This window comes from Strix aluco, chromosome 4 (genome assembly GCF_031877795.1).
Source record: "Strix aluco isolate bStrAlu1 chromosome 4, bStrAlu1.hap1, whole genome shotgun sequence".
NCBI lineage: Eukaryota > Metazoa > Chordata > Aves > Strigiformes > Strigidae > Strix > Strix aluco.
In genome coordinates, this window is record NC_133934.1 from 93,455,518 (window position 1) to 93,480,665 (window position 25,148).

The window sequence follows — 25,148 nt, forward strand, 5'->3', positions numbered from 1 at the left end:
GTAGACATGGTGCTTATGGACGTGGTTTAGTGGTGGACTTGGCAGTGTTAGGGTAACAGTTGGACTCGATCTTAAGGGTCTTTTCTGACCTAAATGATTCTATGACATTTTCCTCAAATGTCCTATGCTGCTGCTCCACAAGCCCTACTGATACTCCTGGAGGGCTTCACACATTTCCCTTCTCATCATCTACTCACTCCCTCTTTAAGACCCACCAAAGTAGAGAACCTCTTCACCCTAAGCTTGGCACCAGAAGGAGGAAGCCTTCATGGGGGGGAGGGTCTTCCAACAGTTCTGGAATGCAGATCTGCTCCCTCACAGCCTTGTGGTCTACTGGGCAATATCCATCGTTTCCTTGGACAATGCTGGGTGCAGCAGACACTCTTAGGGATACACTGATCTGCATACCACTGAACCCTTTTACTCTTCAGTTGTCTCCTTGCAAATCACTTGCAAGCCCCACCAGGGCTTTTGGTTTCAGAAGAAGCTTAGGTCAATTTTCCAGAGGGTATCTAGGAGTGCAGGTCAAGCCCTTACTTTGAAACAGCTCCTCCTTATTTATGGCACCTTAAAAATGTTATAATCTTTCTTGTGAAGATGACAGGAACATTTCAAGAGAGGCAGGAAGGTGAGTCAATACCTGTAGTCTATCTGCAGGCATCAATATATGTTCAAATAGATGTCTGAAGTACAGATCCACATATAAGCCTGTGCTGAATGCTGCTATCACATACAGCAAGGAGCACTTTGCTGCTAAGGAATTACCTTCAGCAAACCAATTCAATCCTTCCAATATGAACCAGCTTCTGCTAAAAAGCAAAATAAACTTCATAAAGTTGACCTCTCCACTCTCCATTTGTCCCTGTATGTCCAGGTGATGTCTGGTGCTGGAGCTTATTTCCTTTCCAAATGATGCATTTCCAAATCCTCAGTGGTTTTAAATGCAGGTTTGTTTTTTCTCCCCTTTTACCCCAGCTTCTTATATCTTTCCCCCTCTCCTACTACTCCCTGTCCACTCGCCTTAACTGGCAGCTGTAGAGTAGCAGTTATGACTCCATGTCTAGAGTAATTTGTTTTCTTTCTTTGGGGGATAAGGAGGGGGGAGTGACTGCATTCTTTGGGAATGATTTATCACACAGCACTCAGGGGGAGCTTCATTTATTTGCCTAGTTGCATATGGTTTAACACCTACGGTTGCATGCTGATTATTATACAATGTTATTTTTCCCACTTGTATACTTTGCACCTTTTCATAGAGCAGATTAACTGGTCCCCAATGGCATGTTATTTATGACTTTGTTTGCTGGCTGTCTGAGAAGGGTCCTGGTCCTAGATTCTTCCACTCTCCCTGCTTCTGCTCTCCCGTACATACTCCCTTCTTCACCATATCTGTCACACTGAGACCATGGGAGAATCACACTTGGGCATCACATATATCACACCTTCTCAGAACTTCAGGAGGGAGGAAGAGACAGAGACCTCCCAAGCAGCAGTAAAGACAGGAAGGGGTGGTCGTACCACAGATGGAGACAAAGGGAAAAGAAGAGTAGAAAGTAAGGGAGAAACATCACATTTTGGCTTGCAAGGAAGCAAGAATTCAGCAGAGAAGAGCATAGAGATTTGCTATGACAAGGAAATTTGTAAGTTTTCATATCATACTCAACAGGAGCTTCTCTTGAGATTGCTTCATTTGATACCAAGCCAGAACCTAAATCAAAATGAATTCAAAACCAAATCAAAACAAACCCTCACAATAAGGGGTGGGAGGACTAATAGAAAGGTCTGAAGATAAGTGGTTCTGGCAGGTGGGACAGTAAAGTGACAGATTTTAGCCCAAAGGTTTTGACAGGTCAGAAGAGCACTGTATTGGTAGGCACTGACTCAAGATACAGGACAAGAGCCAAGGAGTACACATTAATAGACGACAGTAGAAAAGGCAAAAGCTTTGACTCATTGATTCTCTCCCATGAACTCTTGTTCTTGACATCATCACTGACACTTTTCTTCTTCAGCTATGGGGAAGTTCAAAATCCACTACTGCCAGGTGTTATGCCCAGGAGATGGAAGGAACAAAATGCTCACCAAGGAGGACTGCAGTCAGCATTAGGATGCCATTCCCAGGCACCAAAATTCTCCAATTCCATTGCCACTGTTACATCTTATTCAGATGTCACTAAAGCACAATTGTGCCTGGCTACCTTTCCTTCTCAACCTGCTTTCCTGCTAGAGTGAGATCAGCTTTTGCTTTCACCCATCTCCTACACTTGGTGTCCTGACTAACATTAACCAGCCACAGACTTTGGGGAAGAGCCTACAATCCTGTAATAGACATTTGGACAGTAACATTAACACAACTGGCATGAAGAGACAGCCAGTCAGTTGGAACTAACACAACTAGTTTAGTAGTAGCAAAAAGTAGGAGTAAAGTATCAGGAGAGGCAGAAGCCCATGGTCTCACACATCTTTAAATAACAAGGTGGGAGGGCTGTACACCAAGAGTAGGACAAGACAGCTAAGGAATAAGGCTGAGAAGACAGGATAGAGACAGGTGAGAAACTGCCCCCATTCAAAACAGTGCTTTGCTTTTCAAGAGCCTCACCTGAATCTACCTGTGGCTCCCTGGTCTCTGCAGTGTTCCACATTTCCAAGGCACAAGGAAATTTGCTCCAACTCCAAATAACTATACATTCAACACAAATGAGTGCATTGTCTCCCCACTCTGGAAAATAATATAGGCATTCAAGCTCCTTGGGGTTAGTCCTCACTACTAAAAAGGAAAGTCCTAATAACAAACCAGACTTTTATCTAACTTTGGCTATTTTTGATGTATACCAAAAATACTAATAAAAAATAATAATAATAAAGTAACAACTGGTTTATTCTTTTTAAGGGCAAATCAGCAGGCCCTGCCCCGTTATATATTGGTTGGTTTCACCTGACAATCTGACTCACAAGGAACTACACTGATTCTCCATATAGGTGGCTTAAAAACAGACTCCTTGTTAAATGTATGGGATCCTAGAAAGACTCCGTATGGCTAAGGCAACATACCATGAGTACATTCCCCCTAGGAGCAATTACTATCCCTGATCCTTAAGAAAGGCATGCAGCAAAATGGTATCATTTCCTAGGTGAGTACTAGAAAGAAGGCAGCTATTTTGGGGTGCCACGTGGGTTTTCTTGGTTTTTTTTCCTGCAAGTGGGGAAAAAAAATAATCAATAGAGAAAAACCAGAGAATCCAGATCCTGGTGGGGCACATGATATAATCACATCCCACCTCACTGTGCAGATCTCTGGATACAAACTGCATCCAAGAGTACACAGACTCCCTTTGGGGTGGATGGTGGGTTGTGCTTCTGCTTCTTGCAAAAGTATATGCGGCTTTCAAGCGGTTTCTCCCTTTGAGAAGCCCTGAAGTTTGGGCTCCAAGTGAATTCAATTAACAAAAAGAAATGTGAATACCACCATTCTTGTTTTTAAAGCTCATTTACAGTTATACTCTGTCTACTAAGAGCTCCTGACACCAGAAAGCTCTATCACTGGAAAACTGTCACATGAGATGTCTGCATGATGCTTGGGTGCCAGAGCTGAACAGAATAGGCCACATGGAGTTGGCCACCATTCAACAAGCAAGATTTTGAAATAAACAGCTGTGGGTTTCTTCTTTTTTTTTTTTTTTTTCTTTCCTTTTTAACTAGGCACACACAAACCTGTCTTCAGCTGCTAACCTTAATATATTACTCATTCTTCCTTTCAAATAACGTCATGTTCAAAACCCCAGTGACTGCAGAATATTTACTTGAGGCTGCTACTGCTGGTTTCTCTAAAGTTGTTTATTTTTCCATGCATGAGCTCATTACATCACTCTGTGGTTTTCTTAAAGGTTGTCAGGGTAAGCTGGATACAGGCTGGAATCTCTTGCTAACTAAAACCAAATCACTAAGTAGCACAAATGGATTTGGAGATAACTCAGCTCTGGAAATGAGGAATAACTATGGATTCCTCAGTAGAGACGGGTGCTCCCAAACAGGCAGCCATTAGATTTATTTTCTTGGAAGCAGGATACATTATCAAGTGTTTCCCTAGGTTAAGAACTGTAAAAGAATAATCATTTGGACTGTTGTAGGCTGGAATAGGCTGGGGGTAGGAGGTAGGAAAATAGGAGGCTGAAAAAGTAAAAGTAGAATGAAAAGACAGTTCCCACCCATGCTGATTAGAGAACAGCCATTGCAAAGGTCCCATCTGTATCGTCTCCTGCTCTGGCAGTGTTAAAAATAAATGACACATCACAGAAGACAGTGCTAAATAACAGGCTTAGTTTGGGGTATCCATGTGTGTGCACATGCAGGTGTGGATGTTCAGGGAAGGTGAAAATCAATTCAAAGCAAACACCAAAAAATGTTTTTGTCATCTTGCCACAGCAAACAAAATACTGTGTTTACCTAGATCTTTCACTTGTCCCAAAAAGAAAAACTGACTTTTGGGCTCTTAGGATTCATAAAGCAGAAGACTTAGTGCGTAAGTGTAGAAAACCAGTAACTTTTCTGCTACTCAACAATTCAGATGTTAGAGCATGTTCATATTTTGGTTCCTGCCTCTGAGAAGAACCTGCACCTCACCCTACTGAGAAAGAGATCTAGTTGTCATTTCATTCTTTAAGATGGGCTGGGGTAACAGCACTAGCAATCCCTCCTAGCAATGCTGTTTTACTTAGCATAGAAAAATTCACTGGCAGAACGCCTGGAGACGTATAGATTCTCAGTCAAGTGCTCTAATTACCAGGCTAGAGTCATTCTGCTTTTCTTGATCCCTAGCTTAATTAGTATTTACACATGCCAAGCAAAGCGTAAATGCTCCAAGAGAGAAGACTATTTCAGGAGAACCTCTTCTGTTTGTCAACAGTAAATGGAAGATGGAACGCTCAGATTTCAAATGCAGCTCTTACAAGATACAGGCTGTGTATGCAACACAGGGTGTCATCAGCTCTGCAATGCTCAGCTGCCTGGTGGTTGGTTCACCCTGAAGTCTAACATTGACCAGAGACAAATGATAGCAAATTACAGAGCTTATTTGTCTCCATGTAGCAATTCTTAAATTCTCCTCATGGTTGATACAGTGATGGTGCTAGTTTTCCAAGATGTTCAGTGTCAGTGCTGATTAGAGAGCAGCACACGTTCTCTAACAGTAGTATCTACTGGACTTCTCTTCACTGCAAAGAACAGGGCTATATAACCACCACAGGGAGGAGAGAGATCAGGGTTAAGTGTTTCAGTACACAAACTCCAAGGAATAGGGCAGGCTTTCAAGAACTCAAGATTAATGAAAAACAACAGAAACAAAAAAAGAGTTAGGCTGGATATTACAAAAAGAAAAATCCTGAGACTGAGTTCAGACAGAAGAGCAGCTTTCTGTGGGATGAAGTGAAATCTTTATTGCCTAAGGCATTTATGCTACACTAGAAAATGCTGCTGTTCATACAGTACCAACATTCACTAGCCCTAAGGCAGTAGATTAGATGACCTACTAGGTCTTCTCTCACATCTAATTTCAGTGATCCCATTAAATTGCTGCAAGAGGATACCAGGCTGTATCTGCTTCAAGACGGTAAGTGCAAGCTCAGAGAGACAATATAGCTGAGTGAATGCCAAAACCAAAAATCCAATCTTGCACTAGTAAAACTTACCTTAATCCTTTGAAAAATAAATGAAAAATCAGAAATGTGCTGAGCATTAATATTTCAAACTGACAAGGGGCAAAAGCAATTAAAAACATCCCCTAATTTTGCATGCCCATCTCTTGACAGCTTTTTCATCATCTTCAGCAAAGACAGACTTGAAGACATTTGAAGAACCTGATTCTAAAAGATAATTATCCTTCCCAGCTCTTTGCTGTTTGATCCCACCTACCCTAATTGCCTTTTAACATATATGACAAGGGATGAAAAGAATGAAAGGTACCAACCAAGGGGACTAGGCTTCACTGGTTGAAAGAAACAGACTAAAGTAGCCCACACCTAATATCAGCTAAACCATAGTCTTATTTTGATGAGGCATCATTTCTTGATATCAATAATTTGGTGTAAGAAATTGAGATGGCTGTGTAATTGTAGGGTCTAATGTGGAAATCTGGGGCTAAAAAAATTGGCAGCTCAGTCTCTTAATGAGATCCTACACCGAATGAGTGTCTGTCAGGGTAGTCAGTAAAACTGAGTCAGATGAACCACACCTCCTTTTAGCTTGCTGTAGAAACCACCTCTTACGAAACTCTTGAATTTTCCAGAAGATCATTTATTTTTAATTTGTAGCATGCACCCACAATAATCTTGTTGGAATAACAGAAATTACATCAGAAAAAATGGAAAAAAAAAGTGGACAAAAGAAACTCACAAAAAGAACTCTTCCATGAACATAACTCCGGTTTACATCAGGCAGCTTCCTGACTAAACAGTTGAACAAACTGATTGCCTTTACAACGTGAAAGCCAGACTACTTTGGTTCTGTTGGGCCAAGAAAGGGTGGGAGACAGACATTCCTGCTCCCACATCCCTTTGTAGCCTCCTGGAACCCAGATTTAGGAACTGTTATTTCCATTGCAGCTACCAGGTTTGCTGCATTAGAAAGGAAGTTAGTCTCCAAGACAGGTAGGACCCATTTCATAGGATTTTAATATTAAACTGCCACCTTCAATTGCACTGTGAGCTGCTGGTTGTCCCAGAAGCTCCCAAAACACAAGCTGCATTTGTTCTCCCATGAAAGACATCTTTAAAAAAGAATGCCAATACTCCTACGTCATCTGAAGCTTCTGGATGATTCCCACTGGCAGTTCCTACACAGACCACCCTACTACAAAAACAGTCAGGAAGCGAGGCATAGGAAACTGTTGCTAAAACTGGGGTCTGGGCAATGATGGATGTCCTCCTGCTAAGAGCCCTTCTCCACTCTGCAGCAAGAGAATCTCACCTAACCTAGCACTGATTTCACCCTGCAGTTGGGAAGTGGCACAGGAACTGCTAAGTGCCATGAATGCTCTCTGGCTAATCCAGAAATATGAGGTGACGAGGTACTTCAGGCTATCACAATTTATCTGTTCTGGGGACTGGAGTTATTCCCAACAGCTGATCTAGGCATATATTGTTTCATAAAATACATGCAATAGTAGCAGCTCCTATTTAAAATTTAAAGTAAACCCATGGCTTCTTAAGGTAATTTTCTGCTTTTGATATTCCCTTTACCTTCTTCCTTTCTCCCACATCAGTTAAAATATATCATATAAAAAACATTCTTGACGAGACTCCCTAAAGTTCCTCTTCAGATTCTTCCAGTTTGTGAATTCAGTGACTCCATACAGTTTCACCCTCATCTCCAATTTCAAGTTTTACATCTTAACTTCACATCTTTCTGCTCCCCCTTTTCCCACTCATGTTCAAGATCTTTTCTTTGCTCTTTTTTTATGCTTGGGTCTTTCCTCATCCACTCTATCACCCACAAAAATAATCTCAACATTTACTTAGGCCCAGACATAAGCAACCTACTTTCAGTTGTGAAATAATCCAATCATTTTTCTATCAAATAATATTCCCTGCAGAGAAGGATCTTGAAGTTGCTAGAAAAGAAGCCCCTCTCTGTATTTTCTCAACTGTTTAGACCAAAACCACAGTCCACATCTCACAGCCAAATGCATCGGTTTGTACATCCATGAAAGACTGCTGAACAGCAAACAGAATAAAGATGACAGCTGGCTGGGTTGAATTAACAGGAATTAGAGGTTCCACAGTTGTGGTTTGGGGAAACAGAAACATCTCTCATCACACATAGACTGTGGACTTCTGGACATAAAAGAGGATGCTATCTGAAATTGTTTTGTAGCTTGCACTTCAAATCCTGCAACACTGAAAAGCAACAGGATAGCTACAACGAAGAAAGAATTAAACAAGAACAGATGGTGAGGGACTGCAGCCTAGTTAAAAAAAAATGGGGTTTTTTTAGATGGAATGTTACCTGAATTCCTTACACTGGAGCTGTTCAGTTTGGAGTCTTTGATGACCAAGTGCTTAATCCAAAGGGTGGGTGCTGTGATTTCTGAAAGAGAAAAAATAATTGCCTTAAAGAAACTACAGCAACTAGTGAATACACATGGTTGTTACTCATGAGAAGACGTTTGCTACAATCAGGCCTTAACTGATCCATCATCTTTGTGAAGGTCAGTTCATCCCCTGGTGAGGTCTTCCACCTCTTATGAACCACCATTTGTAAATCTTCCACAAGGTTATCTCATTATCTTCCTGTTCCAGAGAGCATTTCTCTGCTGGCAAAACTTTTTTTTCCCCCCTCCCTCTAACCCCCACTTTCTAAAGTCCTCTCAAGACTTAGTGGTCTCAAAGGTTATGTTGTGTGCTATAGTACATATTGGTTTCCACTTAAGTACGTATGAAATCCAGATTAAAAAGAAAGTAAATCCAGACCTTAAATATTGCTTTAACAGCCCAAGAAGAGCTGACCACAGTCAGTTCCCTAAAACAAGCAACAACAAAATCCGAAGTAAATAGGCAGAGAAATGAAGATATTTCTGGAAAGACTTGAAAGGAAGTCTGTCAAAGAAACAAGTTCTGGTTAGAAAAGCATGCCTGATGCACTACAACCAAGACATCCAAACATAAATTTGTGGGAAAAAAAAGTGCTTAGAGCACCTCCTCTGAGGTGTAACAATCAACTTCAAAAACACAGCAGAACCTGCCCTAAGCCACAGAAATGACACAACAGCAGCATCTGATCAGAACTGAGCAAAGCAGTACTCAATACCATGTGCTAGAGCTCCTGAAGTGAGCTTTTGAGAAATTATATTTTCTGAAAAAGTTTCCGTTTCTATAAGAGCATGCCTTAAATACTAGATCCTGGAGTTTGTCTTTTACAAGAGTTTTCCTGCTCCCTTGTTGACATTTACGTGGATCTGCTCAGCAAGGGAGAAGCTGGCTGACTACAAGAGAAAATGATTATACATTACAAGAGCACAAAGTAAAAATGAAAGGGAATTTTTCCTTCCCAAATGTTTTCAGCTACATTGATTGTAGGCATTATTGTAATCATGTTCAGGGCACTTTTTCATATGGAAATATAAGTTGAACACTGATATTTCACCAGTAGTAAAAGTTTGCTTAACAAAGATTGCCTTATCTGCGGGTTTCACTACACTATTTTATCATCACTCAGTCATGATGTGCTCCTATAAATACACATACCTATATACTTTGGGCCTTTTGGGGGGAAAACTACATCAAATTAAACACTGGGTGAGAGGTAGGAAGGGGAGAAGCACAAAAGTAGAAAAAGTCCATAAACCAAACTCCTAAATCTGGGATGAAATTTAGCTCTGACTCTGCTCTGTATGGACGGGGTATGTCTACAGCTGAAAATGGAGGGACAACCAGTGTCAATAGATGCCTAAGAATGGGCCAGGGCCTTTTCAGACTTTAAGTGAGGTTGAAAGGTGCAGAAAAAGGAATTGTGGGAGAAGAGGAGAAAGGAAAATAAAAGGAAATGAATCCTTTGGGATCTATCATAAAAATGTATTTTTCATCCAATTAACCTGGACATTTTTTTGAATACAGGTAAGCAACATAGACTCCTCTGAACAACAGATCTGTGGAAAAAGTAGATTCCCACTGAGTTAAGAGGTAAAGTTTATGAAAAAGATGTTTAAAAAAGTTATTCTTTAGGAAATGAATACAACTTGTACACTGAAACTAAATAAAGGGTGGATGCAAAGAAAACAGCCTAGAAGTGGAGGATGGAATAAAACTTTTTTTCATTTAAAACCATAGCAAGGACCATTAATAAAATACTCCTCTGCAGAGGAGAACCTTGTCCTAAGAGGAGATTCACTATAAACATCACTGAGATCTGCATTGTAATGAAGTGACATAATTTTTAAAGAGATGGCTGCTTTATGATTCAAACCTTGGACAGCAGAGTTTAAGTTATCTGATCTACATTATCTCTGGCACTGCTTTGTTATGCCCTCAGGGAGGATGGTAGGGAGTGGGAAGGGAACTTATTATGCCTGACGTGAATTTTCATTATCCTCTAATGTAAGTGAAAACATGAGAAAGGTAAACCTTCGTCTTGGAGATGTTGAGGTCTAAGAGGTATCACACATTTCAGGGACAGCTGAGTATTTAACGCCCTTTGAAAAAAGGCAGCCCCTTGTGGACTGAAGGTAGGCACCCAAAAACAGAGCATGAAAAGAAATTCCACATTTTTATTGTCCCTTCCTGTTGCTATCAGCTCCACCCTTGTTGCCTGACTTCAAATACACAGGTTTTCAGCAGCTCAGCAGATCTCAAACCCACTGAAATTGAATGGCATTTGGGCTTTAACTGCTTTGAACATCTGTGAAGAGTCCAGACCTAACAGGTGAATGGATAACTGGTTTTGCCCTTTTCTGTTATCTGACATTTGTGCCAGACACCAAGTACAAGGCATTCCTCAGGAAGACCCAAAACACTGGGAGAGTATTCTAGTGAAGTATCATGATATGTTTGCTCAGATGGAATCAAGGGACTGTTCAGGATGACATTCTGAGGTGTCTAGTCCAACCTTCTGCTCCAGACGGGGTCAGCTATAAGAACAGACGAGGTTGCTCACAGCTTTATCCAACTGGCTTGGAAAGAAAGGACAGGATATCACCTCTCTGGGCAATCTGTTCCACTGCCTCATTGTCCTCACCGTGACTAAGCTTTCCCTTATATTCAGTACAAACATTTTGTTTCAATTTATGACTGTTGTCCCTCATCATGCATTACTATGAAGAACTTGGCTCCATCTTCTTGATAAACTTCCCTGTAGATACTGGAAGACTGCTATTAGGTTAACTTTAAGTCTTCTCTTCTCCGGGCTAAATGCTTCTTATTCTCTTTCTGATGTACCCACTTTAAGCCACTGTTGGAGACAATACGCTCAAAGATAGTGGATTACACAAACTTCTGGTCAGACCCAGAATGATTTTTCTTGTGCTTATTGCTAAAACCACCACTGAAATCTAGTTAGTCCTATTTTACTAATAGGGATGACAAAAATACAGAGTGACAAACTTAGCAGATATTATTCATCAATGCATAGCTTGATTAACCTGCCTGTCATATTCTCTTCTCCCAAGTCATAAGGGACACTGCTAATACAACAGGAAGCCATTGCATTAGCCATGCTCTCTAGAAGTCTAGGAGACAAGGTCTTGCATAATATATGACAAGATTTGTAAGAGGCAATCTTTTATCCTACAGTCCAATTCCATTTATCAGGCTTGATTTCACCTACAAATCAACATGAAGGTTTTTGAAAATGTTTTTCACCAAAGATAGGATAAGATCTTTTTCAGAATCTGCTTGTCACCAGAAGGACCAGAAAAGGTCTGTTCACTACACTGCTTCTCAAGAACTTTGTCCAGTTCAATTTGAATGACCAAACTATTGAGTCTCTCCTGGAAGGAGCTTCTGAACAGGCTATATTAACTAGATCAGCTCACTCCTGGATTTTACTAGTGCATTCTTTCCTTTGAATACCTATGGCACCCTCTCAGGGGAAAACTTAAAGGCTAGAAGTTTGTGATTACAAACAGCAATTTAATACAACATCATCTTGCTGCCAGGAGGAACTTTCTTTTGATATAAACAAGAGATAGACAGCATGGCTTCAATCTCCTTTGTTTATTTGAGAATGCTTTTTGCTCTGAGGGCTTTGCTTTGTTTCTTAAAGCTCACAAGAAGATTCTTACAAACCTACAATCACTAAATGGAAGTGACAAGACTACAGCATCTTGCCATTAAATAAGCTTATTTCAGCAACAAAAACACCGCACCCCATCACCTGATTTACAAGAAGGGAGGAGATATCAACAGCAGCACCTACTCTTGCTCAGTAGTCTCCATTGCTGCCTTTGATCCAGTTTTTAAAAAAAAAGTGTCAAGTACAGCAGTTCAGTATGAAAATGCATAGGCTTTCCCTCACTGCCTTATGATCCACAGTTTCAGGTGGGTCAAAGAGTGGTTTGGACTTCAGCCCATAGCTTGATTATAATGGCTGTGGGTTTAAATCTGCAGAAAACATGCACTACTTCTTCTAAGCAATATGCAAGATATAAGCAGCTGCTAATAGGCCCATTCACTACACAAGGACCACTATATCCCCAATGGTATTTATGGTTGTGTGTGTGAAAGGCTTGAATCCTCTGTGATGACAGCCATTTTATCCTTGTTTCAAGGCTTCCAATGGAGTAAGGTCGGAGATTTCCTCTCCAAAATACTACAATTGCAAGATTAGCCCATTTGAGAAGGAAACTGTTGGTGGGCTGTGAATTAAATGGGCCCAGGACACTGACTTCATTTGCTTAAACAGTATGTGCGTCAATGAAAGTAATTGCTAAATAAAGAAACCTCCCAGCAATTTTCTTCCAAGTCAATGTTCACAAGCTGTGGTTTAGCACTACCCTCCCTTTCATGAAGCTGTAACACATTGCAGAGGTTATGAAACTCCCAGCATTGGTATCATGAGTGGAGAGAGTGAGGGAGTAAGGACAGTCTAAAGGAAGTTGCCATTTCTGACTTAATACACTTTTTTTTTTTCTGTGACACCTTTTCCTCCAAGGTTACCCCAGGAATCTGGTCAACTGGTGTTATTGTTGGATTCCAATGAAGAAGGGAGGATGTAAAAGGATTAGGGAAAATGCCTGAGGTCCCAAGGGCACTGTGAAATTTGGATAACTTATGAGATTCACTAGCTTTTCTGCTTTGCAGGATAAAGAAAGCATTTGAGCCATAAATCCTAGGGAAAAGGGAGAGGGAAGTAGCTTTTTTTGGTTGTTATTTTAAGGGATGTGCTTACCTTCTCCATCGAAAATAGGCTGGGTTTCCATGGTAGGCGTTGGCTTCGAACCATCATCTGAATTCAGGGTTAAAAAGAATCGAAAAGAAACTACCATTATTGAGGTAAATACTATCTACTCTCCAGTACTGTTGAATGATTGGGATTTGTACATGGCCCGGCCAAGTCCAGAAGAGAGAGAAGACAGACAGAACGAAAACAGTTTACACTAACAGCAATAACATTCTACACAGCAAGCATGCATTAAGCATTATCCTTAAACTTAAAAGAAGCCTCCCGCCCTCCCTCCCCTCTCCCTCCACAAACCATTGGTGCCCATCACCTAGCAGTCTCCCCTTGTTGCATTGATCAGGCAATCGCCTTTTTAATTTCAGGTGCCTATATATCCCACACAGGTCATTGCCTGAGACAGCAAAGGTCTGAAGGTTGCTGTCCCACTGTGCATTTCTCCTTATTCTTCTTGTTCGAAAGAAAAACTCTTCTTCTGAAACTTACCTGTGCAGAACCCGGCACGAGCATTCACTGCAGGGCTGTTAGAAAGGGATGGTCAATAGCAAATCTTTTTTCTTACAATGTCTTCTAATTGCAAAATTGTGGAAAAAGAACTTCTCTTCCATTAGGTTTTTCATGTGCAAGAGCACTCCATGTCGTCTGACCCCAAGTCTTTCATAATTAAAAGCTTCAACCAAAAAAGATTCCACAGGAAATATAAATCTCAATATTTAGAGATGGACCGCAGGGAAAAGTGTTCAGTTTACACTCTGTATGGCTTAGTAAGCCTATCCATCATATCTACAGGCCCAGCTTGGATTCAGGGTGAGTCTTATTTCCTCAGCATACAGAGGGATCTGGATTTCAAGCCCCAGCCTGGAGCATCTTTACACAGCACTAGAACAGTACCATAACATTAAGTGAGGTAAAACTTTTGAATGTGGGCAAGCTAAGCTGGAACAAACAGTAGAGGAAAGTCTTTTGTTACATTGCAAGACTAGAAAACAGAATATTGTTGAGATGCAAACTAAAATTAGATTAGCCTAGAACTGACCTTTTTTTTTTTTTTTCCTTTTTGAAATACAGTGACTCTTAAAACTTACAATTTGTCATAACTACTTTTTGCATATGTTATGGGCAAAGATGACACTAGGCATTGAAGTGGACAGTAACCTAAAACGCAAAGTTACATAATGAAAATCAGTTGGAGGGAGGAGACCCATTCCAGAAAAGCCAGGCTTAACACTGTCTCAACGACTATCAGATGCACAGGGCAGACAACATTTGGAGGAAAGGTGCATGGGACAGCCCCTCCTAGAGGCAGCAGTAACTGCCCTCACCCTTCCCTTATATTAGTTCCAACTACAAAAGTAAGAGACCATTGGAAGGGAAAAAGAAGGTCATAGAGGGAAAACAGAGGCTTGTAGACTATTTTTCCACCCATACCTGTATTTGCAGTTTTATAAAGTGAGCAAAAGCCTGAACACCTCTTCCACAGATCATTAATTTTATGCATTTCCACAGAAAGCAATCTAATTCACAAAAGATAAAAAATATGCTGGTAATTCCATTTCAACCTCAGAGATTCACTGAAGTAAAGGAGGTTGACCAAAACGAGCAAGAGAGAGACCCCTGTTGTCATTTTCCCTCTTCATCACTGTATTAGATTTTACGCTACATGCAAGCATAGCAAAAAATAACTGGAAGAAAAATACTTACCATTCTCAGTCAACTTTTGCTCTGAGTTTTCCTGTTATTGGGCATTACTAGTAACATGAATAAGCAGTATTTTTCTTTAAAAGTTTGAGCAACTGATTCCTTGGAAAAATTCCCCAAATTTTACTTGATTTATAAGAAGGAAGATTTTGCCCTTCAAAAAAATCTTTGGATAAAAGTAAATAGTCAACCCTCACTTTTTTGTCAAAATAGGCTGTTCCACTTCTGCAAGAACCCAGAAACCACAGCTATGGCTTTTTATTTAGGATACTTCACACTGTAATGAAGCAGTGAGCAGTATGTAATCAGCATGATTGGCTTTACAGATTTGAGAAACCAACCCAAAACTGCAGAAGATACTTATAGAACAACTGGAAAGGTGAATAATTCTTAAGTTATATAAAATAGGAAGAGACCTGGCATAAAAAAATTACCAGTATGATAATAAGTTTATTCCCATTGTTCTCATGAATGCTTTTGCACCAAATAATTACAGAATTGCTTTTCAGATTTAAGGCAGCAACCCAGAAGCCAACAATGGAGAAAAATTAGAACTGGATCTGAGCCACAGCACTTTATCCAAACCATTATGTGAACTTTGGCAGAACTCAGGACGCTTCAGGTTCAGGGGGTTTCTTTTAGGCTCGTGCGTGTGTGTGAATAACGGGGACAGTAGCAATTACAATTTGGGAAATACATTCTTCTTAAAGAAAGAGAATTTTGTAGCAGCTTTTGTATAAAGTTAGCCATTAAGCTACTGGAGAGTATTAAACAGTGACTGGATAAATGCAGCAAATAGACAAAAATACCAACCTAACCTTTGAACTGAGGGGTTTGTTTAACATAATCTCAGTAAAATGGCTCTGTGAACTACACAATCATTTCCTCACTGGGTTACTAAGGCCAAATTGTCACTAAGTCCACATTGTAGCAGCACCCAGTACAGTATTAAGGGTTTTGCAAATAGAGGGAAGTATAATTACTCCCCTGTTGTTCGAGCAAGTACAGTTCTTTCATCACATGCACAAGAAAAAATGCAATAGACAAGAGCCCTGTAATTACATTCACCATATTTCAAAAATCAAAAGCCAGGGGATATTTCTGATTATTTTCTTAAAGGTCATGAAATAGTCACATAAAAGACAAAAATTGCAGTTTATTAAAAACACCATGCTCACTTCCCAGCTGCCAGCTTCTTACTCTGAAAATATCAAATCTATTTCTTAAACTGGAGAATTCTCAGTAGGTCTCAGTGTTTCAGATTAGCTTACGGCAAAAAGTTTCACTGCTGTTCCCTTTGGGCAGAAGAACAACCCTAATACTTGTCTACTCTCATTTGATTTTTCCTCTTACTCAATACACCATTCATCACACTGAACAGTTGTTCCACTGGCCTGTTTGCTCCTGGTAAATAAGGAATAAGTTCTATTTTACATACCTGAAAATCTTGAACAAACATTTTATATTCCTTAAAGAAGTATTTTAAACATAGAACTGAAAATCCAAACTATTTCAGAGACCTGGGGTCTCCTGTGATAATACATGAGATATACAGGACATTGTTACTTTGGAGCCAAAGGTAACGAAGTATGTTCATCAGGTACAATCTATTCCTTTTTCAAAAAGCTATTAAATTTCACACTTTCAAAAAATGTGTTTAACTGCAATAGTTCCTGATGCAGAGCATGTCACCAATGGAGGGATCAAAGATGTCAGGTAAGTGCTTCCTAATCCCTCTAGATGGCAATGCTTCCAGATCAGGAACCCACACACTGCAGAACCATCAAAGATAATTTCCCTTGGTTGCAGAATATTCTCAGAGCCCTGAATAAGAGTGCATTGGCATGCTTCTCTTCTATGTTTTACAACCCAGCATGAATACCACTTTCTTTTTCCAAGACAACCACTGAACACAGACAGCATCACTCAACAGAATACCTCCCAATGGGACACCGTTTTAAAGCCATAAAACTCCTTTCCAGTAAGCCTCCTTTTCCTAGGGTACACTTGCAAAAGTTGAACTGATTTTCTGGCTCAATTGGTGTCAACTTAAAAATAGTATTTTTATCTTATCACTGGTAAGATTGGAACAGGCAGGTCCAAACAACCCTCCCTAAGCCATTTTCACATTAAGATACAATGGCTGTAAGCCAGAAGCCCACTTGCACTGTCAGAGGCTCATAAGCTTAATAACAGTTTTTGTTGGGTTAGCCTGACAATAACTCAAAACACGGAGTATTGTGTGTCCAGATCTACTGCTAGTGGTGGGCAAGAACTCTTTAAGCTCCCACTAAGACTCCCCTCCCTTAGCCTTATCCTTGCAGAATATCTAGCAAGCATCCACATCTGGAATGACTGCAGCATACACTGGGGTTGAGGGACAAAGAAATTCAGTTCATCCTAAAGAAGACTGTTAAAGTTCAGTTTTGCTCTAAACAACAGGCACTGAGGCCATAAGCAAGTCAAGTTATGTCAGGAGAAAAATAAACTCCCTGACATAGAAGAAGCATAAATTATTACGGAAAAATGTGAAGTAACTCTCTGCTGCTGTGAATCACTGTTCTTGCCTCAAGCCACTTAACAGAAGCAGGAGAAAGGGAAAAAGTTAGGTGATAGAATTAACCTCCCATATCACATCTCCTACCCGGGAAAATATATACCCACGGCAAAAGTCATTTGTATACTTGCATCACCACATTAACAGACCAAGATCTATATTCTTCCTAAGTAACCTCAACCTTTGGTACATCACTTTTGTGCTCTCACTGGAATCCATGAGAATCCATGAGACACTCTGTAAACATTTCTACCATTTTAAAGAGTGCTAGGGGTTATGAGATCAACCATCCAGGCCCTATACAAAATCTAGTCTTTTTTGTAAGTCTACATCTTGAACATCAACGGTTCCCAGACTTTGAGTCAGCCTGGTAGAATAAGAAGATGACAATTTTAAGTGCATAGCTCTGCCCTGTGAGGAGAAGGCCTTTTTCCAGTGTCAAGTGGTTCTTTTGCTTACCATCATCTGGCTTTGGGTGAGCCATTACAGAGCATAGCTGAAGCAACGTAGATCACAGATAGCCAGGACAATGAGTGAATTCTTAGTATGTCCTGTTTGACACAGAAAAGCCCACCTTTAGTGAGCCTGTCAAACCAATGGGAAGTAAGAAGAGCTTTCCTAAGCTTGAGCACTCCTGAGGGACTTAAGTCATACATACACTTTTCTGTGGCTTTAGTAACTCTTGTCCGATGCAACAAAGACCTGCCAGGTCAACTCAAGCTCCCTGTATCTGTGCAGTTTCTGAGTCCTGAAGATGCAATTTTACAACTTTGACATTTCTACGTATTACCCCCAGGCTTGGGGGGAGGGTGTGTGTGTGTTGTAAGTATTAAAAAGAGACAACAAAACCTATATTTGCACTACATGGGGTCTTACACAAAAAATACGAGTCCCTTCCAGTACCTTAGGGGTGGAGCAAATTGTTGCCTTGATCACAATCCTTCCCTACACCAAGTGAAACAGTTTCAGCAAGTCATAATTAATTTAATAGTCTATGCAACTTTTATGCAGAGACATATATCGCCAATATAAATGCAGAAAGTTAGCATTCATGCCAAAAATAATGTGAAGTTCTTACAATCCAGCCAAATCAAGATAATTTCTTGCCAAGCAGCTGAAATGGAAATGCACCAGTGCAGATAAACTTCCCTGCCAGGTTTTCACACCCCCTTCCATAGAATCATAGAATCATTTAGGTTGGAAAAGACCTTTAAGATCATTGAGTCCAACCACTTCTATGCATGCACATCCCACAGCTCTTAAGAAAAAACCCCAACTTTTCAAACCAAATCAGCAAAAGCACGTTCTCATTATTGCCTTCATTTTAAGAAACAGCAACAATGTGCTCCCTTTGGACATAACAAGCCACAAACACTTGGACACAGGAAAAGTTTTGCTTAAAAAGGTGAAAATGTGCCTAAGTACTGAACATGAAAGGGCTCTGTATGGCTTAAGGAGCTCTTAACTGTAAAGGTTGACTTGCACTGTCACTGCAGTGATTCTTCCCTTCCTACATCAACTATTCTGTATGCTGTAAAGACGCAGGCAGTGTTTACTTCAATGCTGCATTCCAGGCATCATCCAGATAAGACAAGGAGCCTTCCCCTGTGCCTTCTGGAAGGCATTAGTTCCCCCCGCTTCCTCCTCACATCTCCCTCGCAGGTGCATCAACATGAAAAAAGCCACTCAGGCCCCAAGGACTTTGTGGTCCAATGTAGTCAGTGCATTTGTATGGCAGCACAATTCTTCGCCCTTCGAGAAAGCCTATCCCACGCACAGACAGCTGGAAGTAACTCTGACCCTGTGACACAATTCAAAGCCTCCTCTGTTTGGCTTTTTGATTCCTGATTGACACATTCACTGCCAGGCGGAGATAAATGCTGCTAGGAGGACAATGTTGATCCGCTTCGACTATTCTTGTGAAGGACTTTTTCAGAATAATAAACAAAAAACATTAGTGTGCTTAAGTGTCTGAATAGAACTGGAGATAGACAGAGAGGGGACCGGAGTGCTTTACAGAGGCTGGCAAGTCGATTGAAGAGTTAATTGTCTGGGTGTACAATGAGTTTATTCTGACCGCAAACAAAGAGCTCCCTCTTCCTGGGCCTGGTCCTTCAAAAGCAAAAGTGTCAAAAGGGGTCTGAAGCAACACTCTGTATTAATAGCAATGCTCTAGTCTCTAGGATTCAGTGGCTTTAAAACTGTTGAATCCCAAGATTCAGATAGGATCTCTCTAAAATCTGAAGTCCTCATTTACTGCTTAAGTTCTCAAGGTACTTCTACAGTAATTAGCCAAAACAAACCTGCCCTCAAACTTCTCACTCTTTGGAGCTTTCAAACAGCTCCTTTTGAAAAATAAAGGCACATCAAGATATTACTTTTCAGGCACAATGCTGTAGACACCTTCCCCAAAATGAGATCCAGTTTTATATTATTTCAATTACGTATCATTTAACAGGAGTCAGTTTAAACAAAAGAAGTGGCCCTGAATGTCTCATACTTGGGAAGATACAGAATCCCCATCCACATCTGGACCTGCCTTTCAGAGTTTGCACTATAATAGGTAAACCAACACAATATCCAAACACACCCCCTGCCTCTGGGAAAGTTCAGATCCAGATTCAGATTTGAACTTTGCAGGTTGAACCAAGCCCTATAGTAATTACCACTTAAATACCTGACTCACTTCTATAAGTTATGCAAACCTTTCTGGGGAGGAAAAAAAAAAAAATAATCTTCCTAGTACTGCTACATGGAAGACAATGCAGCTGAAAACTAAACCATCATACTTTCCCACTTTGATGGCAAAACTCTTATGGATTTTGTTGACAATGCAGAGACATCTTATTCTAGGAACAAGTGGCAGCCATGAAGGCTCAGAGAATTAAGCTGAGCTGGTTGTGAACTTTCTAGCGAAGTAAATTTGCTTCAGTACTTGTGAAAAGTTGTTGTTTTAACCCACTCACAGAAATGTGGCATTCCAAATAGTATTTTTTCTCAGGTGTACAGGCATGCTTCCAAGCAGAAGACAAAGCAAGAACCTTAAAATAACTAAAGTCAGCATTTAGAGCACTCATCTAATTCAAACTTGAAACTCACCCTTTGCTCTCCCCTTTGTCAAGCTGAGATCCCAACTATAGTGCTATCAACTAATTTGGGAGGACAGCAGGGAGTCACAAGTTTATGTGATCTCTCTTTTGTTCTAACAAGTAATAAATGAGGGGTTCAAAACCTTGAAACCTGTGAAATAAGAGATTTCTTGGTTTTCAGCCAGTTTCTCTCCAAACTGTGAGCAGTAAACCGCAGTCTAAACTAATTTTGCAGGCTTGGAGTTTTGAACAAGCAGCAGCAGTATCTCTCAAGTAGCCTGAATACAGAAGTAATTCAGAACAAGGAACCTGCACACAGTCCTGCTGTTTTGAACTTAACCAGAATTTTAAATTCATTTTTGGGCCAAAGTGCAACACAGAGATCATCATCTTTATCAAAGCAATTTGTCCATAAGAGATGGACAGAGAAGCAGATGATCAGATTTCAGTTTGGTTAATAAAGCATTTCTAAGGTCAAATGCAAGGAAACCTGGATGGAGAAGATCTGTCGTTGCACATCGGTCTACCTTATGCAGTTTTAAAATTTTCAAACTCCACAGCCAGATTCCCACCCAAAAGGCAAAACAGGTCTCTTCAAAGATTTTGAAGTAATGAGAAAATAAATGCCCAAGGCCAGATTTGAACCTTATCTATCAAAAAGGAGAAGCAGGTAATAAAGGTCAGGGTAGTTTGAGACCATCTCCAGTTTAGAGTTGTACAAAAAGCTCTATTTTGGTCAATGTGGAATCACTCTCAAGCTGGGAAGACATTGTCCCCCCATGTCCCTGACATTTTCAGAGACTTGTTATTCCCACCCTTCCCCAACAAATCCTACAGCAGTTTCATTTGTGAAACTAGACAGAAATACATGGCGTTGTACGACTTGGAAATACACCCTGTTGTCATCAGCCCTCACCTGACCTACAGAAACAAGCCTCAACTCCTTCGGTTATGTCCCTGACCCAAAAAGAATGGCAGCTAGCTTGGCAATGGTTTTAATTGTCTTGATTTAAGTCAAAATTTTCGATTCACTCCCAGAGTGGCTCAAATTACCAGGAGGAAAAAAAAAGGAGGGGGATGGGGGGGGGGGGGGGACACACACGACAACACTTAAAAGAACCTGCTTATCATCCATTCAAAGGTTCTTGAGGGAGCTGCTAAGATGCAAGTCATATTTTTGTTAATCTACCATTTCCACTGTATCAGATTTGACCATTTCTCCCTTTGAGTCAAGTTCCTCCCTTTCCTCATAGGCAAAGTGCCATAATTCTTTGGAAGTAGTATTTCCCTGGTATTGCTGCATCTTTTCCATCCTACTGATGTTCTTGCCACCCTGCTGAGATAATAAACTAAAAAATAATTTCTTAATGATTATATAAACTATGCAATACTTTTATCTTGAAAAACAAGCATATTCCCAATCCCACGGTGTCAGAATTCGTCCTCCTTTGTATTTGTCATATACCTCATGAAATCAGCCGGGCAGCAGCAGGGACAACACTAAAATCCCTCTTTGGCCTACAGTCCATTGGCCCCACTGTACAGCTTGCCTAGAAATGCTACGTGTAAGTGCCATACATTTACATGTAAACCTGTTTATTTCACAGCAGATCATTTCAGAACGTAGCATTTTGCAGCACACAGGCTGCAAGCTCATCCTCACCAGCCATGCGAGAAAGGTTAAAAAACACTAGTTCAACTACTTGTTGAGGAATGAGAAGTGGAGGAGAGCTCAGAGCCCCAGATCAGTTTCCAGGCTCTGCTTCCGTCATCTGGTAAGTTTTCAGACAGGATTGTGGCCTCCCTGTCACAGACTGATGTTTCACAGCTTCTAGCAATGCTCTGCACGGCTAAAGACGAGAACCTGCAACCACCACTGAGCATGGCTATTTTCCTTACATACCAGAAGCGATTTCAGTGGCATAAAAAGCTTAGCTATAATGACACACAGGAAGGCTATCAGAATACCTTCAAACCTAAAGCAGTCATATAGGCTGTGCAGAAAGAGGTTCTCTATGGAAGTAAATAATATTTTTCATTCAGCTGTGTACTTAGTCATCCTTCAAAAGTTTAATGTCATCCCCTACTGATACACACACCCAAGGAGAAATAGAGGGATAGCTAAAAGAACCATGGGGACTGGATGGCTTTTGGGACTGGTCATAACACAGCACCGAAAACTACCTGTTACCAAAAATTGACTACTCAATGCTTGCTAAAGAATCATGATGTATTTCCTAATGGACAATGGCAGCCGGCTGTGGGGACAGCACTCAGTTTCAAAACTGAGTCTCCAAGGCTCATATTGACCAGCAGACATCTTCATGGGTCAACTGGTGTAGAAAAGCCTTGCTGTGGTAATGCGACCCAGCAATTCTACTGCTGTAAATCCAGCACTTCCTTTTCTCTAGAGAAAAAAGGATCAAGGTAATGAAGAGGAAGAACAGGAATAATCTTATTCTTCATGGAGATAAACAATTGAAAGGAAATAAACCAGCTGTAATGAACAGTGAATAAAGAAGAATTAGGCCCTGCATCTATGTAACGAAAGTTCTACCCAAGTGCATATCAATATAGGTTACAACCAAATTATTTGGAAAAGGTCATGCCAATCCATAGAGGGGACATTAGGCCATCTTGTCCCAAGAAGGAGCACTGTCCATAGTAACAAAGTGAGAAAAGGGAGGTGAGTCAGAAGAGGCAGCACAGTACATGGCTGCTCCAGACAGTCCTGGCACTAAGCTTCACAGGGAAAGTGGAGAGAACAGGCAGAACCCAGGAAAACAGACCAGCACTATTTTAAGGGCTGGGTACATCACAGTCCCCCTTCAGCATGAGTTGGAGTACACGCTATTGGGAATGTTTGCTGTGGTTTTTTTCCAGAGCAGAAACACCTCCAAAGTGTCAGTGTTACTGACACTGTGAAGTGAGTGATGAGATCAAGGAATCAGCAATACCCAGCATTGAGAAAGTTTAAAAGTGGACTGAAGGAGGGAAAGTGGAGGAAGAGAGGCTTACTTTTTTTATAGCTTTCTACTTGGTAGAATACATTTTTATCTCACCATGTGAGCACTAGAAGTATGCTAGATACTGCAGGATTTTAAACCACAGTATCTTAATTTTGAACCATCTTCCATTTGGTCAACGCCTTGAGTGACATTTGAAATAAAACAGGGAGCAAAAAAGTTTCCACACAAAGAAATATTTCACTTAAGACACCATATCTCATAACAAGATTTTAGCACTTGACATTGCCCCAAACTTGGAGAGAAGTTTGCAGAAAGCTCTATAGCACTGTCAACAGCTGCTTGATCACTGTTGGCAAAAGCAACAACCATCGTATGATTGTTTAGTTTAGCCTCTCTGGTTTGATTCTACCTACAATATATCAAGTCTTCTTTCAGAAGCCTCTGCTTTGATGTGAAGTATTCTCTGTTCACCACCCCCCCCCCCCCCAACACACACACCCCCTCCTTGACTACATCTCTTGAAAGGCTGCTCAGAGTCCACAATCAGCTCCACCTTGACACTGTGGCTGTGTAAGAGGCCAGATACCTGCAGCTGTGGAAAGGGGAGCACATCTGAAAAGCCCACAAGGACATTACGATTCTGATCTTAGACTGCTGTGCTGAAGGAGAAAAACAATTAATGATTGTTATGCAAGCTTCATATGAGTAATGATCAGGTCCCTAGCTTTGGGAATATTTTAGAAGCTACCTGAAATATATGGTGGCCTGGGGCAAGGGGCATGAAGGGTGTCATTGGAATCTCTCAGTCTCCCTTCCCGCACTCCCCAACATCACACACATTGCGTTTCACTCCTCTCCTTCCAGCTCTGGTCTCTTCAGCGTAAAGACTCTATAAATTCCCCCACATCTTCAAGGAATATGGCCTATAAGTGGGGGGTGGAGACAGCAGCAAATTTCCCAGATCAATGGCCATTTGAAATTCAGACATATGGCTGAAGCCCTACAGCTGCATGTGTTAATTACCACACGTGTCCCCTGTAAAGCGGTCTGTTAAACACAAAAAGAAAACAGAAGAGAAAAAAGCCGTTCCAAGGGATTAAGTAAATAGTCTAAATTTTTGAGCCGGCTCCCCCAGACACATGCCCATGTATAAGAACACAAGCTCCCTTCCTTTCTCCCGACACCTGCATGCTGAGGAAGCACAAGACCCCTTCCATCTCTAGCCATGTGCACTGAACCTATCTCAAAGTGTAGTTTCCCCCTTCCAGCTCCCCCTTCCCCCTGCCCAGTCTCTTCTCTCACCAGCCCCTCTCTCTTTCTCCTTTAGAGGACTAATTCCTGGCTGACAACCAGACTAGTCTTGGGCTTACAATACGCCTTTTCATTTCCTCACAGGCAAAGAGAATGGATACCTCGCTGCTATGTCTGTATTGCATGTGTGCAAATGAGGGAAAGGGGAAAAAAAACTGACTATACTTTTTTCAACACTCCTTTGTGCAGGTTTTTTCCCCTCGGATCATTGAGAGTAGAGGTACAGAGCTTTAGTGAGTGAGCACAACTCTGATGTCTAACTATATTGCCCCAGCTAGTTCACTCCAAGATCTGAATTTAGTGTAAAGGAGTTTTTGTATTTGATTATGAAACTGAAGGAATAGTTCTTCTATATGAGGGAAGGAATGAAGAAGAATGGTGGGAGGCAGATAGGCAGGGTAACTGAGTAGTGCTAAAAGGATCTCCAAAGGATCTAACATGCTTCAGAAGGAAATTTGTACATACAGAACAAAGCACATCAAAAACGTACACAGGGTGCAAGTGACACCACATTCTCAAAATGAAAATATTTTTATTTTGAGAGGAGGAAGGTCATTCCTCAAAGTTACGGACTGCCAGACATCTATAGATTGACTGTTCAAAATGAGCCCAAGACAACTGCTCTTAAGAACCATCATCATT

The 25,148-nt window shown here is 40.9% G+C and overlaps 1 protein-coding gene across 5 annotated transcripts in view; it reads right to left on the bottom strand.

Moving 5' to 3' along the window:
- The window catches only part of SMOC1 (SPARC related modular calcium binding 1), a 133,617-nt gene that overhangs the window by 36,588 nt on the left and 71,881 nt on the right, over positions 1-25,148 (bottom strand). For 4 of the 5 annotated variants that reach the window (XM_074824336.1, XM_074824335.1, XM_074824333.1 and 1 more), the window contains exons 6-7: positions 12,874-12,963; positions 7,999-8,079 (exon numbers count right to left, since the gene is read on the bottom strand). In XM_074824336.1, the coding sequence (XP_074680437.1) occupies positions 7,999-8,079; positions 12,874-12,963 (171 nt within the window). The remainder of the gene's footprint in view (positions 1-7,998; positions 8,080-12,873; positions 12,964-25,148) is intronic. The other variant, XM_074824334.1, reaches the window with a different exon arrangement.